Here is an 18,583-nt window from a genome sequence, read left to right on the forward strand (position 1 = left end):
TACCATATATCTGTACTGGGGCAAGACATTTTTTGCTGAAAAATCATGTACAGGCCTGTTTATTAATTTGTGATAGATCCGATTACAAGCTTGTAGTCACTGTTGGCTGTAAGCAAAACCCCAGTATACAGTTGGTATGACTTTTCACTCTTGACATGATTGACCCGTCGATGTGGCGTCACTGACAGTGTTTTTGACGAGCGATTAAACGCGAGTTGCTAATTGGTAGCTATGTAACGAGGTGGCATCTGGATCAGCTTCTAGTGTACACAGGGCTGTCATGATAGTATAGTCTAGTGTTACAACTATATTTTGAGAAGAAACAGCACGATTTTACGATTATTCGCGATTATTGCACAACGCGACCAACAGTGAACTCATTAAAGTGGCTGTACCTGATATTTTTTGTTATGTAATAAAGACAATCTGTGCAGCTGTTTTGTATAAGCAGCTTTTAGGATCGAAATGTGTTGGGAAAGTGATGAATAACTGGACCACTGCAAACTGTTTAAAATGAGATAGTTGTGTTTTTTCTATGTAACGGTAAAAATCAAGTCTTTATCTGCACCTTTAATTCACATTTTCTAATATATCACTGTCCTTCTAGTATGTCACTCAACAGCCAGATAAAAAAAAAATAAAAAAAAATACTTATAGCCTTCCTTTTTTTGTTCTAACAAGCATATTGTGACCTGAATAATCACAGTAACTGATTAGCCAAATAATCTGGACATCCATACTAGTTACGTTCGCCAAAAGTATCAAAAAACAGATACTAATCAATACTGAAACTAGAACCGAAACTAGATACTCATTTGAGCATGTATTAATACTGAAAATGTCACATTCACAGGACAGAAATGAGCCTTTCCTGAATAGTTTTGAATGATCTTGAGGTGCATCAGAACAAGTATAAGACACATAGACTAGTACACACACATGGACCTTTAGATCATTCCATATATTATAAATGGAACAATGTTTCTGGGGGTCAATATTTATCGTGGGGACTTTTTCTTTATAGTAATGTAGTAATGGAAAAGGTTTGGTTATTTTTTCTGCAATATGATTAAAGCTGTAGAGCTACAATTACACAAACTAATTACTCAAGTGTTGCATTCTGCTATTCATGTATACAGCTCAACAATATTATACATTTAGAATACTTTTTTGTGAATAATTCTGCGGTATGATATCTGGATTCAGTATTATCGTTTACCGTCTATATTTACTTCAGCAATATATCGCACTTCAAAATTTGTTATTGTGACAGGCCTATTCGTTTTAATCGAAAATTAAGTTTAAGGAAATGTTTGTATCCTGACAACACTATTATCTGTGCATACCACTAGTGAAATGCATAATGTAAAGTTGTTTGAATTAGCTGACAGCTCTGTTATCTTCTCTCATTTCAAATATTCTGCAAACTACACTGCACCAGTAACACCGAGTTTATGTAGCAGCTATGACGTACATATTTGTGAGTGGCACAGTGCAACCAAACCCCTGCACACAGGCTGGAACAGAGCTCTCCATCAATCTGTCAACAACTATGCCCCTGTGCAATGAAAAGTCACAACAAATCATAACCGGCCTCTCCATTCGGGCTCCCTTCAGCTTGGCCACCACCTCAATGTTAACGCAAGCAACGGGGTTAGGGCAGGTACAGCTGGTCTAACACAGGGCTGTGTGATTATGGAAAAAAAAATCTAATAAAATCGTCATATGATTATTCACAGATGAAATGAAAGTAGGAGATGTAGCTAGCGGATATGAAAGTGTGCTACGTGTAAAATGGCTCAACTTCTCTCATGAAAATATGTGCCCTTCAGAATAATTGTACGTCTATTGAGTATTAACCGCTAACACGTAACATTTTTGTATCGGCGTGTTACCTTTTATTGTTTTGAAAATGCAATATTCGCCAAAAACAAACCCCACAGTAACATGTTTTGTTTTGATGCTGAGTCTCCATTCCCTTTGCTCCCCGCGCTAAGACCTGTGCTCCCCCTTCAGAGCATTATCAGAACACAATCCCACTGATGAAGCTACTGCAACATCGCGTCAGGTTTGTGAAGTTGTAGTGTACAGTTTTGTATCATTCTGATGTATATCTATGGAGAATTGTCATGTGGGAGCGTGGGTGGTGTAGGATTGTGGGCGGAGCATTGGAAAGAATCTAACGGCTAACAGTTAGGAGGGTTCAAATAGGACCTGGGAGACATCGCTAGATTACTCAAATGTGCATGAATGATGACTAAACCCGCTTCAGGCATGTTTTTGATGAGAGTCTCTTCATAACAATAATAATAACAGAAGGACAGTTAGACTGTCCAATCAGAGACATTTAGTTCACATTCCCTGTAAGAAGATAACATCCAGTCCTACTGAAACTAATCTGAAACTTGCTGTGCTCAATGTCAGATCTTTATGTAACAAGTCCTTTTTAATTAATGATTTTATTTCTTCTTTTAGTCTTGACTTTATGTTTTTAACTGAAACATGGCTCGACAAAAACACAGGTAATGCAATTCTAGTGGAATCAACTCCACCCAACTTCAAATTTGAATCTGAAACACGAGTAAACAAAAAAGGTGGAGGTGTGTGCGCATTTTTTAGAGATAGTTTAGTTACTCACAGATTGTCATTTGGAGTGTTTTCATCTTTTGAGTATGTTTCATTCAAAATGGAGCTAAAACAATCCCCCTCCATACTCTACTTAGTCATATACAAACCTCCCCAGTACTGTCTGAGTTTTATTGATGATTTTACTGAGATGCTTTCAGTCATATGCACAGACTTTGATGGTTTAGTCATTACAGGTGATTTTAATGTACATGTGGATAATGTGTTTGACAGGAACGCTAAAGAGCTCAGTTCTGTCCTTGAAACCTTTGGCCTGACTCAGCATGTCAGCGAGCCCACCCACAACAGAGGACACACCTTGGACCTGCTCATTACAAAAGGAGTAAATATTTCAAATGTCAATGTGGTGGATGTTGCTCTGTCTGATCATTTCTGTGTCTTCTTTGACCTGTCTGTTATTCCCAAACCAGCGGCTGGTCCTGCAGTTGTTCGAAGGAGACACATAAATGATAACACAGGTGCACTGTTCATGGAAATGATACACTTTGAAAATGCCTCATGTTCTGATGTTGATGATTTGTTGAACTCTGTAATTTCGAGTGTTTTGAATGTTCTGGACACCATTGCCCCGATGAAGGTTAAAATGGTTAAAGATAAGCAGAAAGCGCCATGGAGGAATGATGACTCGGTCAGGGCACAGAAAAGGGAGTGCCGGAGGGCCGAGCGGGAATGGCGCAAGTCAAAGCTCCAGGTTCATTATGAAATTTACAGAGAAAAGATGCACATGTACAACCACAGTTTATGTAGAACAAGGCAAAGGTATTTTTCTGACATTATTGGAAGTTGTAGTAACAACTCTCGTATCCTGTTTGCAACGGTAAACAGATTAACAAACCCCCCAGCTCCACTGCCGTTAGAACTAATTTCCACATCTAAGTGCAATGAGTTTGCAGTATTCTTTAATGACAAGGTTCAGGGTATTAAAAATGCCATAAATTCCACAACACAAATAACAACCCAGCACCCACCTAGACACTTAGAGCTGACTCACTTTACACCTGTAACTGATAAAACTGTCCAAGAGATTGTCACCAGTCTGAGTTCATCTACATGCTGCCTCGATGTGCTACCCACTAAATTTTTAAAGTCTGTGCTCAACAGTTTGCTGTCACCACTCACTCACATAGTTAATATGTCACTTCAATCTGGAACATTCCCAAGTGCTTTGAAAACTGCGGTTATCAAGCCTCTCCTAAAGAAGAGCAGTCTTGATGCCACAATATTGAACAATTATCGACCAATCTCAAATCTGCCATTTTTAGGCAAAGTCCTTGAAAAAGTTGTTTACCAACAGTTTATTAACTTCCTTGAAATGAACAACTCCTTTGATGTTTTCCAATCAGGTTTTAGACCCCACCACAGCACTGAGACTGCTCTTATCAAGGTGACAAATGACATCCGCCTGAACACTGATGCAGGCAAAGTCTCAGTCTTGATCCTGTTAGATCTGAGTGCTGCTTTTGACACTGTTGATCATGGGATCCTCTTACAGAGACTGGAGGACTGGGTGGGCATCTCTGGTACGGCACTAAACTGGTTCAAGTCCTATTTAGAAAACAGGGAGTACTTTGTTGAAATTGGAAAATGTATATCAGATAAAATGTCCCTGACCTGTGGGGTGCCCCAGGGTTCAATCCTGGGACCCCTGCTGTTCAATCTCTATATGCTGCCATTAGGCCAGTTAATACGCAGCAATAATGTGTCTTACCACAACTATGCAGATGACACTCAGATCTATGTCTCACTAGCAGCAGGTGAATATGGACCAGTGGATTCACTCTGCCACTGCATCCAACAGATCAGTGTGTGGATGCAAAACAACTTTCTCCAGCTAAACTCAGACAAGACTGAAGTTATCATCTTTGGCCCACAGAAACATAGAGAAAGTGTCAGCAGTCACCTCCAGTCTCTCTCTCTAAAACCTTCAAATCAGGCTAGAAATCTAGGGGTAATAATGGACTCAGACTTGAACTTTAACAGCCACATCAAATCAATAACATCTGCAGCTTTTTACCACCTAAAAAACATTGCAAAAATCAAAGGTATACTGTCAAAGCCAGACTTAGAGAGACTTATCCATGCATTTGTCTCCAGTAGGTTAGACTACTGTAACGGCCTGCTCACTGGCCTCTCCAAACGAGCCTTAACACAGCTGCAGTACATCCAGAATGCTGCTGCTCGGGTCCTGACTAGAACCAGGAAATATGAGCACATAAGTCCTGTGCTCAGGTCTCTGCACTGGCTTCCTGTAGCTCAAAGAATAGACTTTAAAGCAGCTCTGCTTGTGTATAAGTCTCTCCATGGCCTAAGTCCAAAGTATATCTCCGACATGTTAGTGCTATATGAACCATCTCGCAATTTGAGGACTTCAGGGATCGGCCTCCTGCTGGTGCCCAGAGTCAGGACTAAACATGGGGAATCAGCGTTTAAATTTTATGCAGCTAAAACTTGGAACAGTCTTCCTGAAGATGTGAGACAGGCCTCTACTTTGACAATGTTTAAATCCAGACTCAAAACAGTTCTGTTTAGCTGTGCATATGACTGACAGGTTTTTATTCTGCACTCTTCTCTTTTAATGTTGATTTTATGATGATTATTTGTGATTATTTATGTTTGATTTGTGTGATTTTAATGTCTTTCTTATTCTGTAAAGCACTTTGAATTACCTTGTGTACGAATTGTGCTATACAAATAAACTTGCCTTGCCTTGCCTAATAATAATAATAATAATAACAACAATACATTTTATTTATATAGTGCTTATACAGACACTCAAGGATGCTTCAAAGAACAAATATAAACAAAGTCAAAAAAGAACAATAAAGTTAAAAAAGAGCAATAAAAAAATACAGGTAAGATATAAACAGTAAACCACATTAGGGCTAAAGAAATACTAAAGACATGTCCTGGCGTGGTCTGTTATCTCAAGCGATTAGTTTTCTTTATGATCTGACCATGAAACCACACTTAAGATACTACAACTGCATTTACCGGTAAGTTGATGCAAAAACAACTATTTATTTATATACAAAAGTACTAGGAAGTGTATTTGCAAGGGGAAAAAAGCGGATTAAACATAGGATTCACTCCCAAATCTTCAGCTAATCCACTTTCTGCTTGCTCATTTCTGTTGTTTTGCAAAAATAAAATGTATGTATCTACAAAATTTGTCCATTTTGGTGAACTAAGGCACCATCGACAGCCCTAAATCACTTAGAGAAAATAAGCTTGAAGGTTGAAAATGATTTGCCTCCTCACATGTCCTTGTGTTTGTTTGTACTTAAAAAGGGGGCATTTTACTTTTATGGGGTATTAACTGCTAATACATAACATATTTATATCACCATGTTACCTTTTATTGTTTTGAAAATGCTATATTTGCTGAAAACAGTGTATTAACATGTTTTATGGGTTTCACTTTCGCTTTTTGGTGCTCCGAGTCTCCCCTGCCTTTGGACCCTGTGCTAAGTCACTCCCCCTTCAGAGCGCCATCACAACACAATCAGCGCCATTGCTAATTAAAATACTGCACAACACATCAGGCTTGCAAAGTTGTAGTCCAGTGTTTTGTATCTGCTCTGGTTTATTTATGAAAAAGGAGCATGATTGACATGTACTTGTGGGCTGAGCTTTGGACAGAATCGTACAGCTAACCATAAGGAGGGTTCAAATAGAGCCCAAGAGAGATCGGAAGATTATTCAAACATGACATCTAAAACCTCTTCTGGCATGTTTTTGATGAGGAAACATTGTTATAACATGGTGGAAGGCTCCAAAAATCAATTTTGCATAATACCCCCTCTTTAAATCTGCGCAATTTGACAAAAGTCCAGTCTCTTCTTCAGATTCACAGTGGAAGTGAATGTGTTATTGAAGCCAAAATGAAAATCTAGCATTTGGTTCATGTCAGGCCCACTGGGTACAATGACATATTGTATACATCTACTGCAAAATGTATTGTTTCACTATTTTGACTCCCATAACAACCATCATGATTACATTTATTGCATTGACAGTACATTCTCAACACAGCATGCTAACTTGAAATGCAATCGGAAAATAGAACTTTTCACACCCAAATCCAATGTAACAAGCAATTCTGACTAAATCGCTCCTAGTATCGATGGGAGGTGCTCACATCTCCTCACAGTACGCCGGCAGCAGCTTATTGCCATAATCTTAATAAATAGACGCGCTGGCTTGACTCATGTTGTCTAAATCACTCCTCTTTTTCCCCACATTCAATACAAGCCCCAGTCACAGTGGAAGGAAGCGCAATACAAAAGCCCTCTGCGGTTCAAATAATCGCCCACTTCCTCTAATAGGCCTGATATGTCATCAATGAAATAGCTCTCTCTCCAGGAACTTTGCAATAAGGAATAACAGGATTTAAAGGGCCGGTAATATGCTAATATTTTTGCACTTTGTACGATGTTGTTTCCATTTGTGCATTCATGTATAAGTGGGTGAAGTGTCTTGCCCAGAAACACAACAACAGTACACAAAGTTTGAACCAAAAAGCTAGCTAAGCCAATTGCCATCATGACGGAAGCTGTACTTACAAGTTGTAGTTTATTTTACATAGCATCTTCGCGGGTAATAACTAATACAGAAGATACTGATGGGGTCGCCTTTTGTCGTCCAATCAGGCACATTGGGCCTAATTTATGAACTGTTCTGAACCGTTTTCTTAACTGAAAATGTTTGTCTGCAAGAACAAATCCAATGTACAGTCAGGAGCAATCAAAAGAACACAAATTCTGCTGTTTTAGAATATTATCACTATTATAATGCAACAAAATATTTAAATTTGCCCATGATTTTAAGTAATATATTTTATTAAATTATTTCTCAAAAAAATAATTACAATGTGATCCAATAACATTTATGGATACTTTTATAGAGCATGTCGATTCTGTCTGACAGGCTTACAGGCTGCTGTTCTGCTGTGACAGCCCCAGTCTGTCCCAGTCTCAGTGCTCTCCATATGGGCCACTGTCACAGCCCTTTGCCTTGGACGTTTTAAATCACAATATTGATCTAAAGTGACAACATAAAAGAAACAAGTCCGCTGACTTCTACGTTAGAAAACTGAGGTGCCTAATGGGAGCAGCCGTTGCCACAGACGTCATCACAACAGAAAGCCGTGCAGCTGTCGGCGCCTCTGATGGAGCACATTTTTTTCACTTGTACCAAAATGACTACGCAACTCTGCCAAATCCTACGTGTATCAAAGAGTGAGGGGGCGTGTACCGTACGGTGGCGGTGAAAACTGGGGTTGATCGGAGCAATAACGTCTTGAATACAGGAAAATAAAGATTACTCAAACATGCATGAATCACTCTAAACACAGCTTTGAGATGGTTAATGAGAAGGGAAAACAACTATAACATGGTTAAATCTCTAAAAAGTCCATTTTGCTTAAAAGGTCTGCTTTAATTAAATGTAAGTATTTCTGACTCACACTATTGCTTTCTACAATGTATCCTGACACTCCAGACGCACTTGACATGGCCATGAGCACTTGGGGGGCGGGGTCGCGGGTGTGTCTAGCACCGATAAGGGGCTGGGGGGTTGGTGTTTATATGGAGGAATCGCACCCTCAACCCCCCTCATCTAGAGCCCCCTTTTTATAACCCTGGGAGCTGCCGGATTGGAGCCCTTTGTGCATAATGTCTATTCACTTGGACTGAATAGGCGCCGACTTCCCCCCAAAACGCCGAGCAATAAAACAAACAGTGAATTGAGTCAAGGACGCAGTGTCAACAGAGAGCTAGTATTTTAGCGCCAAAAACGCTAACATGTTAAGTGGGAGAGAAAAGGTAGAAAAGAGAAAAACATTTTGAATTTAATAGAAATCTTAGCTCAGTGTTAACAGTGCGGATATTGGATACAAGTTAAGAATGACTTACATTTGTAAAAGAAATAGATTTTTTTTTTTTTTTTGATTCAGATCAAGGTTTTCCATTTGTAGTGTTACCATGGGGCATAGTAATGAAGTGTGACTGCCAAACTGTGCTTATGGTCCCTTAACAAGCACGACCCATCAAACAGCCACACATATATTGTTTTTCCTGGAATACTCCATAGTATCACCTTAAACATATCCATCGTCATAGAGACCATGTCATCAGGTCAATTCATAGATCTATTTTCCATAAACCGTATGTATAAATGGGCATAGCTAATCCACTAGTCGCCACATTCCAAATATGAAGTGAACAAGAGTGCGCTTCCGGCTCCATCGACTCTGGCTCCAATTTACTAAAATGTTCATATTAACCGGCTCTATGTGATCCTATTTCACTATTGTGTCCGTAAATCAAGATATGAACATTAATAATAAACAAATCAGGTGCCTTCTCTCCCTCATTAGAAACAGGTTTCATTGACAGGGTTGCTAAACGCTAAACCAGCACTGCGGGGGAACGGAGCATTACTTTCAACAGCCTTGCTCCGGATTGGCTCTTTGGTTGTGATGATACTTACGATCAGAATAAAATATGGAAACACGGCTCCAAATTTGTCTTTACAACTGCTAGCCTCGGTGAGCTTCATTTGGCTGGAGCTGAAAGCATCTCTTAGTCCACATCTTTATACAATTTCTGTTTTGTTTTTTTTTTGTTCTAAGGTTTATTCCAAGGTTATTTTTTTATAAAGAAAAACACCTGTAATTATAATAATAATAGTGCCTTACACTTGTAATGCTCTTTACAGGCTTGTCAAAGGCTCTCAAAGCACTACACAGCGGTCAGTATTTATTCAACCCACACATGCTGCCCTGGGTCAGACTGACAGCAGTGAAGCTGTCAGTCTGACCCATCGTTCCTCCGACCACCACCAGTCACTCATGTACACACGACTTTCTTACCAGGCAAGGCGGGTGAATTGTCTTGCCTAAGGACACAATGACAGACACGTGATCCAAACAGGAATTGGGAACCTTTGGGTTTGGGGGACCCCTGCTCTAACCACTGAACCACTGTCTAATGCTCTACTGTGAAATATTCTTGGCAGAACATCTCCACTGGTCCCAGTAGGTGCCCAACACACCACCAGAAGTTACACCTTAAAGATACACAGATACGCATACACAAAATTTGGTTAGTTGTTTTCAATAACATTTTAGATTAGTGTAAAATATACTGGTATGGTACACATCCATTCACAACTTTAGACAACATTTCCGAAGACTTTCACCAACTCCAATTTGTGTCATCAAATCAATTACCAACCAAATAAACCCAATCTGCTCCTTTAGAGCCCTGAACATTTTGGTTGCTTCTCAAAATCACATCCGCTGCAATCCACTTAATCTTGTCTAGTGTTTGGACATCTCCGCTCCAGTCCGCTTTTAAACTACTTAAGGGCTGGTAAGTCATGGCTCTCGTCCAGACACACAGACAAATGTGTGTCTCACTCACATTGAATGCAGAGCTAAAAGGCTAAAAAACAGAGTCAAAGAAACCAAACAACTTATGAGAGAATATTTAAAGAAGGATATTATACTTCTACTGGGTATTAATTGCCAAGGCATAACATTTTTAGATGTTACTTTTTATTATTTTGAAAATGCTATATTACGCCGAAAACAACGTATTATCATGTTTAATAAGTTTCAGGTTGCTCTCCATGCTAAGTCACTGCCCCTTCAGACTGCTATTACAGCACAATCGGAGTGCACTTTGCTAATGGTATCGTATCAGGTTTGTGGTGTTGTAGTGTATTGTTTTGTGTCATTCTTTTGTATATTGATGGAAAATTGACGTGCGGCAGCATGGATGATGCAGGCTTGTGCTCAGAGATGAAAATTCCATCCAAAAATGGTAAACTTACGTGGGGACCACAGTTTTATTTAAGACCTGTTTCTGAGTCTTACCTAAACTGTTAAGTAATTAAGTTTAAAGCATTTCATTGAATATTGCATTTTAAATATGTTTTTTGGACTTAGAGATCTCACAGTCAAAGTGGAAACACCTCCAAAGGTAGTGGAGAATGATCCTGTGGGACTTCAGATACAGACTGACAGAACAGTGATGATGAACCAACAGGACATTGTGGTGGTGGATAAACAACAGAGCAGAGCCGTTGTGTTGGACATCGCAGAACCAAGTGATAGAAACATCAGGATAAAGGGACATGAGAAACTAGAGAAATATCAGGGGCTCAAAGAAGAGCTGGAGGCCTGGAAGGTGAAGGCATCAGTGGTGCCCGGGGTCATCAGAGCACTCGGGCAGTGACCTTCAAACTGGAGGAGTGGCTACAGCAGATCCCAGGAAAAACATCAGACATCTCAGTCCAGAAAAGTGCAGTAGTAGGAACAGAAAAGATACTGCGCAGAACCCTCAAGCTCCCAGGCCTCTGGTAGAGGTCTGGAGTGTGGCAAAGAGGGGATGAGAGAGATGAGAGACCACCCGCAGAGGGTGAGGAGGAGATTATTGTTTTTGATGTTATTGCTTTCTCTGGAATGTTCCACAGTAGTGTGTTAAAAGTATATTTTCACAGTGACTCTACCGGGCAATGTTACAGGTAGATCTATGGAGAGGCAAGCCCACTCGCCTGATTATAATGAAAGGTAAATCAATTTAATGCCATATGGTGGAACATTTAAGACAATGCAATAACATCTTAAAGACAAGCAGGCGGTAGTCCCTTCACCCAAAAAGTTTGCCAAGATGTAACTCTACTATCTCACATAGACAAGGTATGTAAGAGTTTTGCCCAACAGCACAAAAACATCATAGTCGCCACACAACATTTTTATAAACACGGGATATGAGACTTGAAACGGGCAGCACATGTCCAACACTAGCTAAAATAAGCAAGAATCTATCAATCCATATTGTTGCACTTTCAGTTCAGTGGTGTCTGGGCAGTGCATAGCTCAAATGGGCTTGAGTCCAACATGTTGTTTAGACGATAAAAATCTGCAGCAAATATTTCTGCATAATTTGATACAAGTCTTTTGCTCTTTTTGCTGCTTTAAAGATACAGTATGTATCTCTCTGGAGGTGGCACGTCACCTGCATGACTCCACGGAAAGAGAAAGTTAAAACCATATTTCGGAACATTCTTCATGGAAATAGACTTTATGCCATATTGTAAAGATTATAGTCGAAGAAACAACGTTTCCATGGAAACAAGCAGGGGGGGGGCTATAAACTTCTACTATATATTATATGTTTTTGTTTTATATTGTAGTGTGAGCTACTGTGTCCAAGTTATTTATCCTGTAAAAAAAGTTCCTGTCAATATGCCAAAATAATATTTATACAGATTTTTTATTTTTTATTTTTATTTGTTTGTATTATTTGAACATTTCTGTCCATTGTCCCTAATCCCAGGTGTTATTGTTTATTTTTTATTTTTTTTTTATTTTTTTGTCTTTTATCCTTTTTCTTTTTTTTTTTTTTTCATAAGCTATAAGAAGCAATGCACTTTATCACCATCTTGCACTATCCTATCCCAACGCGGAACCAGCCTGCTGTGGTGATGATGTTGGCTCAGAACGACATCCCAAACTACTGTCCAACACGCCGTAAACGCACCACAATAAAAAATGATTCAAACCACTACAGCATAACTTGCCATTTATAGTCTACTGGTCCAACGCTTCCAATCCAGCCTGCGCACTTGCACCATCTCAAAACAACACGCTGCTACCGCTGCTCACGATGTTCCACGACTCTACTCTGTTGCGAATGTGCGCTCAAATTCTTCCTAACACCTTTCAAATCTTCCCTCCTCTCACCGAAAACTACCTTTACGCACCGATCCACAGCAACGACCGCGTAAACCAAACTTTTCTCCCTGTGCCAACAAGAAAAAACACCAAACGGGCTTAGTATGACACTAGGGGGGGATGCTGCTGTCCACAAATGTCCCCGCTCCTGCACCGCCACCATCGCCTCTTATCCACCTGCCCGTGTCGTTGCATCCCTCCAGCGGATAACCTTACCTGTGCAGCCGATCCAAAGCAGCAACCCCCCGCAGAAAAGGTCCAGCGCGCGCAGCATCGTAACCGCTTATGTCCTTGGTAGCTTTTTTTGGTGATAAAACCAGCGTGGAGAACGATCCAAGAGTGGTCCAAATAGTAGGGGAGAGGAGGTTGAGTTATATATGTACGTCGCGACCGCTGTTCGCCGCACAATGAGTGACAAGTAGAGAGGCAGCAGCAGCAGCAGCAGCAGCAGCAGCAGCGACCGTAGCACACGCACATGCACTGGGAAGAATTACTCCGCCCGGTAGAGGCATACACACAGAAGCTGGGAGAGGAGAGAGAGGAGAGAGAGGAGAGGAGAGAGGCAGGGGGCGGGCAGAGGATGAACAAAGTAGTGCGTAACGCGTTGGGGCCATGGGGAGAGACGGCAGATGGCCAGCAGCTTCGGTAATTCGGATTACTGGAGGTTTAGTGTGCGCGCTTTACGCATAAGGGGGCAAGGCCAGAACATGACTAATTAGATGCTTTAAATGATCAGCCATAACATCAAAACTTTGAAATGGGCATGTTTATGTTTGGTATGTTTAGGTATACTTTATGAATTCTGTTCACTGACAATGGGAATAACTTTTTTTTTTTTTAAAGGTTCTATATTACACAAAATTGACTCTTGTGCGCTTTAAGCCTCGTTATAATACTGTTGCCTCCTCAAAAATATACCTGGAGTTGTGTTTTGTTTCAGTTACACATGTTTGAGACACTTTTTATTATTAGTCTGTCTACATCTCCATAGCTCAAAATGTTCTGTTCCACCTTGTGAAGTCATGAAGTGGCCCAAAAGTCACTGACAGTTGAAAAAAAATCATAATCAAAATATTTTTTTTCAGAGCATATAGAATGACCCTTCCGACATTAATATGAGCAAATACAGCACCGAGGAACAAACCCTCATTGTACAGTGGTACTTTGAGTCACATGGGGCAAATTCAGAAACCCAGCGGTGTTTTACAGTCGACATTTTAATCCCAGAGATGCCCCAAGCGTAAATGCCATTAAAGGAATAATAAGTCATTTTCAAAGACAGGGGGCAGTATGTGATCTCCACAGACCTGACTAGTCCCGATTTCTTCCTGTGGGGCGATCTTAAAGAAAAGGTGTTTGTGAATAAACTTCAGATGATAAACAACTTAAAACGTAATATAGTAACATTTTTAGTTCCACTTGTTTAAGTAGTGATAAGTTCAAGTGTAAGTGAACAATTATAACTGCATATATTGCCAAAAATCTTAGAAGGTTCAGTTTATCTATTGCTAAAATCTGGTGAGTATAACTTAAGAATTATAGGAGCTACTCAAGATTTAAAAGTGTCAGTGACTTTTGGGCTTTGGACTTTTGTAGTTTTCATGTTAACAGTGACCTTTTACTCTTAGTTCAGTAGAGATGGGCAGTTCTGGGGCTGAAATCTTCCAAATGATTCGAGTGAAGGTTTTTGCATGTAATAAAACATATATTCACGTGTGAAGGAAACAGAACAAGCTCCACGTATGTTAACATAGATATACATATACAGATAAACATATAACATGGATCAGAAAAGAGTAAGATGGGACCTGATTAATTTCTTTAACCAAAGATTATATGACAACAAATCAAGGGTGCAATCACAACCACATCCAAATTGGGATTAACCCCAGGACTAGACTAGGACTAAACTAGGACTAGCAAAGGGCCAAGACCAAGACTACACCAGGACTTAAACAGGATCAAAACCAACAAGGATCAAACCAGGACTAAAATAGGACAAGTCTGAGTATATTTGACAACTCATAAAATAATAACTGAAAGCACGTGTGGACTTTTACTCTCCAATATAAACAGCTCGGATTTTATTTGACTATTTTCAATCACAGAAGCTCTACAAACTCAATTCCCAGATCTGGTGCTGTTTGAATATGGGAGAAAGATCATGAATATAAAACTTATAAATAACTTCAGTATTTATCCTAGAAGTATTTTACAAACAGTAACAAATAGTCCGTGTTAAAATGTGTACAGCTGCTTTTCAGGTGGCACCATAACATTTTATATGCCAATAACATTTAATACAGATGGGGGGCGGCTAAAATTAGTATTATTCAAATGCTGATTTTGGTTGTAAAACTGGGAGTTCCAGGCGTCTCTAATACAACAGATCAGGTTCAGTGTTTGTGAATTTAACTTATAGGACTAGATCTAGGAGAATGTAATGTAGGGTGGTCAAAAGTATCAAAAATCAGACACAAATCGTCTAAATAAAGTTTTTATTTTATTTTTTTTTATTATCACTGCAGAATAGGAATCAGTATTGAGTATCGAGTCTATTCCTTAGTATCGAGATCGAGTTTGAAATGTTAGCAAAGTGACAGCTCTCATACAGTGGAATCAATGGGGAAAACTGGCTCTTGCCCCCATCTGGAAACATGACGTCATTACAATCTGAAAACCACTAATAATGACATTATGAGATTAGTCTGTAAAGTTGCAGACTCTGCACATTTTCACAAGGCCAGTTCTCAGTCGATTAGTATCCGTGCTTGCCTTTATTTTCTTTGTAATATATTAAATCAATATGGTGGTTTTTTTAAGCATTATCTATTTATTTATTTCCTTCCTTTCTTTCTTTCTTTCTCCCTCCCTTCCTTCCTCCCTTCATCTTTCTTCATTTCTTCCTTGCTTTCTTTCTTTTCTTCCTTTCTATCTTGCTTCCTTTCATTCATTCTTTCTTTCTTGCTTCCTTCCTTCCTTCCTTTCGTACTTACTTTTCCCTTCTTTCTTTCTCTCTCACTTCCTTTCTTCTTTCCTTCCTTCCTTCGTTCTTTCGTTCCTTCATCTTTCTTCATTTCTTCCTTTCTTTTCTTCCTTCCAATCTTGCTTCCTTTCATTCATTCTTTCTTGCTTCCTTCCTTCCTTCCTTCCTTCCTTCCTTCCTTCCTTCCTTCCTTTCTTGATTCCTTCCTTGATATGTTCCTTTCTTTCTTTCATCCTTCCTTCCTTCCTTCCTTCCTTCCTTCCTTCCTTCCTTCCTTTCGTACTTCTTTCCTTTCTTTATTTCTTTCTCTCTCACTTCCTTCCTTCCTTCCTTCCTTCCTTCATCTTTCTTTATTTCTTCCTTTCTTTCTTTATTTCGTCATCCCTTTCTTTCTTCCTTTTTTCTTCCTTCCTTCGTTCCTTCCTTCCTTCCTTCCTTGCCTTCTTCTTTCTTTCTCTTGAGTTTTCCATGGTAAATCCTCAGTCCATCTCTCAGACATGTGGCGGGTCTGGTGTCCGTGAGAGGCAGATCTCTGCCCTCTGCTGGATGATGTGGTCACTGCATGAGTCTTGTTTGAACAGTGCTGTTGTTTCCTACAGTGTTTGACAAAATAAAAACAGATTAGTCATGTCAGATGCCTTGTATTAAAGTACCATAAAGTACCAATAACTAGAATAAAAAAAAAAATAAAAATAAAAATAAGGTACAAAGCAAAGCAAAGCTGGAGCAAAATGTGCCTTGCCCCAGTACAGATATATTGTATAAGCATTGCATAAGTCTGCTGTGTCCTCTCTGCATCTAATTATAAAGCTTTTTTTTAAAAAATGTAATTTCTATCTGCAGTCTCTGGGCAGGTTAACAATCAATTAAAATGCATCCAAATATCCATCCATTTACAATTAAATCGTACATTCTCCCATTCTTTCATTTAAAAACATCACACTCCACATTTCCATTTTAAAACAACTCCAATTTAATGTAAAAAAATAACATATAAATAACATATAAGCTCCTGCATGCAAAGATGAGGAATAACTTTGGACCACTGCAAACATTGTAAGTCAGTAAAAATCAGTTGCACATCGTTTTCCATTTGAAAGTGATTCCATCACAAATGTCTGGATCTGATCATTAATTGTTTGTGATGTGTGGTGCTAATGCCAACTCCTTCTTTAAAATGCATTGCAGACAATGTTCTATCCAGTACCAGCCTTTAGAACACAGTCATTCAGTTCACCAACACTGGGACAGTCAGAGCAAAACATGAAATACAATATAATAGTAGTAACAATGGCAGTGTAATAGACACATAAAGAAGTGGACATTGGCTTTAAAGAAACTGAAAATTGTTATGAGTAAAAGCTACATTTGATTTGAACATGTTTACCTCATATCACAGATAGGTCAAGTTTATGAAATTTAAAATACAAATCTTACAGCTCCTTTGAAGAATATGTAATGTATTCCTGCTTGTGTACCATGCTGGGTCAGAGGGTGCATTTTCTCTTCATGAAATATGTATTCACACGGAGCAACATCTAGAGCAAAGCAGCCAAGCACCACTGAAAAAACCACACAGTTTATACACTATGATGACCCAAATCACACTTGATGTTTTATAGTGTGTATCTGTCTTTGTCATTTACAGTGCTCATTTACTCAATACTCAGCAGTGTTGAACTACTATTGTATTGTATTGTGTTGTCCCGGGATAGAGTGACAGAAGCACATACCACTGGTGGGTGAAGTGTCTTGCATAAGGACACAACAACAGAAAAAAAAACATAATCCTTATGAGTAATGTTTTGTCATAGAGCTCCATGTACACTCACTGAGCTATGGCCAATGTTAGTATCAATAAAAATGTACCACAAACAGCTCCACGGTGCAAACAAAGTATTCACAGCTCTGATTAAAGAAACACAAAAACGCAACACAACAATCAGATCTATTGACCCACAGGTTGGTGGTGCGATTCCAGCTCCCACAGATGAATACTGCCATTGTGTACATGGTCACCACACTTTACTGACTGAAATCTGTAACACTTCACATTGAGTTCTTCTTGAGCACAAAAGCACTATATAAATGTATCTTGCGGCACGACATCTTGTCTCACCTTTAGTGTCTGTATAAAATTGCATAAGTTTGAAAACATAACACCAACGGACCACAAAATGACCTGTTGCCCGCGGTTACACCTAACAACCAGTCGCTCGTACTGACTTATCTGACTTATTACATTATTTGTTTAAACCCCATTACACCAGCTATAAGCCTGTATAAATAAATCAAAATAACTGCCCAAATAAAGCTGAATTATATGTACTAATATAATAAATGCTTTGTAGAATAATATTGAAAGACTGAGTTTGCTTGAAACAGTGTATAGACCTGAGCCTTAACAAACTAAGTGTTTAGCATGGATGGCGTTTCTAAGTAGCCTATTTGATTTAGGCGTTTGTGTGCCCTCTGCTGGCATCAAAAAGAATGAAGAAAAGAAATAGATTCGCCCTTGTAAGCAGCAAAACTCTCTATGATCTGAATCGTCACTACCTAAACCCCAGCATCGTTCAGTGAGTGAATTCTGGAGGTTCTGATCTTTCACATGAGGCCTGTCCATACACTGAGAATGAGAAAAACGTATATGTGTCCTCTATCGACACAAGAGCGCGGGCTACATACAGCTCTGTAAAGGTCATACATAATGCTTTACTCCAGTTGCAAATGTGTGCCCTCTAGTTGTGCAGTTTGGTTTTACCCCACAATATATCTCACAAAGACTCGTCTTGATAGCGGCCCCTCATTTAAACCGCTCTATAATGACTTAGAGCACATCCTCAGAACACTCCCACTGGACACATTCTCTTATCTTTGTCTCATTCTGTCATTCATTTAAACCAGCAGTGTTTTAAGACCTCGTAAACAGCAGTCTATAGGCATGTATTATAGATGAGCAAGTGCAAGTGTTATGGGACTTAGGCCAGTCTAATCTGATAAACCTGTAATGGAAGAGTTCACTTGAAGATAGCTCCATTTTGAAAAACTAATACAAAAGTGTTTTGCCTGGCTTTTGAATTTGCTACACAATCAACATTAATATTAATATTAATTCATTTATTTGTTATTGATTTTTTTAAATTTGTTTATTTATTTATTTTCACTCTAAAAATAAAAAAAATTGAGCTGCAACTCTTCTCCAAGTTCTT

The 18,583-nt window shown here is 39.2% G+C and overlaps 1 protein-coding gene across 2 annotated transcripts in view; it reads right to left on the bottom strand.

The window, feature by feature from the left end:
- The window catches only part of ncam1a (neural cell adhesion molecule 1a), a 543,500-nt gene extending 530,672 nt beyond the window's left edge, over nucleotides 1-12,828 (bottom strand). For both annotated transcript variants that reach the window (XM_055226537.1, XM_055226538.1), the window contains exon 1: nucleotides 12,605-12,828. In XM_055226537.1, coding sequence (XP_055082512.1) covers nucleotides 12,605-12,662 — 58 coding nt within the window. In that variant the 5' untranslated portion in view covers nucleotides 12,663-12,828. The remainder of the gene's footprint in view (nucleotides 1-12,604) is intronic.
- Between the last annotated feature and the right edge of the window lie 5,755 nt (nucleotides 12,829-18,583).

The sequence above is a fragment of the Periophthalmus magnuspinnatus genome, chromosome 14 (assembly GCF_009829125.3).
Source record: "Periophthalmus magnuspinnatus isolate fPerMag1 chromosome 14, fPerMag1.2.pri, whole genome shotgun sequence".
NCBI classification, from domain to species: domain Eukaryota; kingdom Metazoa; phylum Chordata; class Actinopteri; order Gobiiformes; family Gobiidae; genus Periophthalmus; species Periophthalmus magnuspinnatus.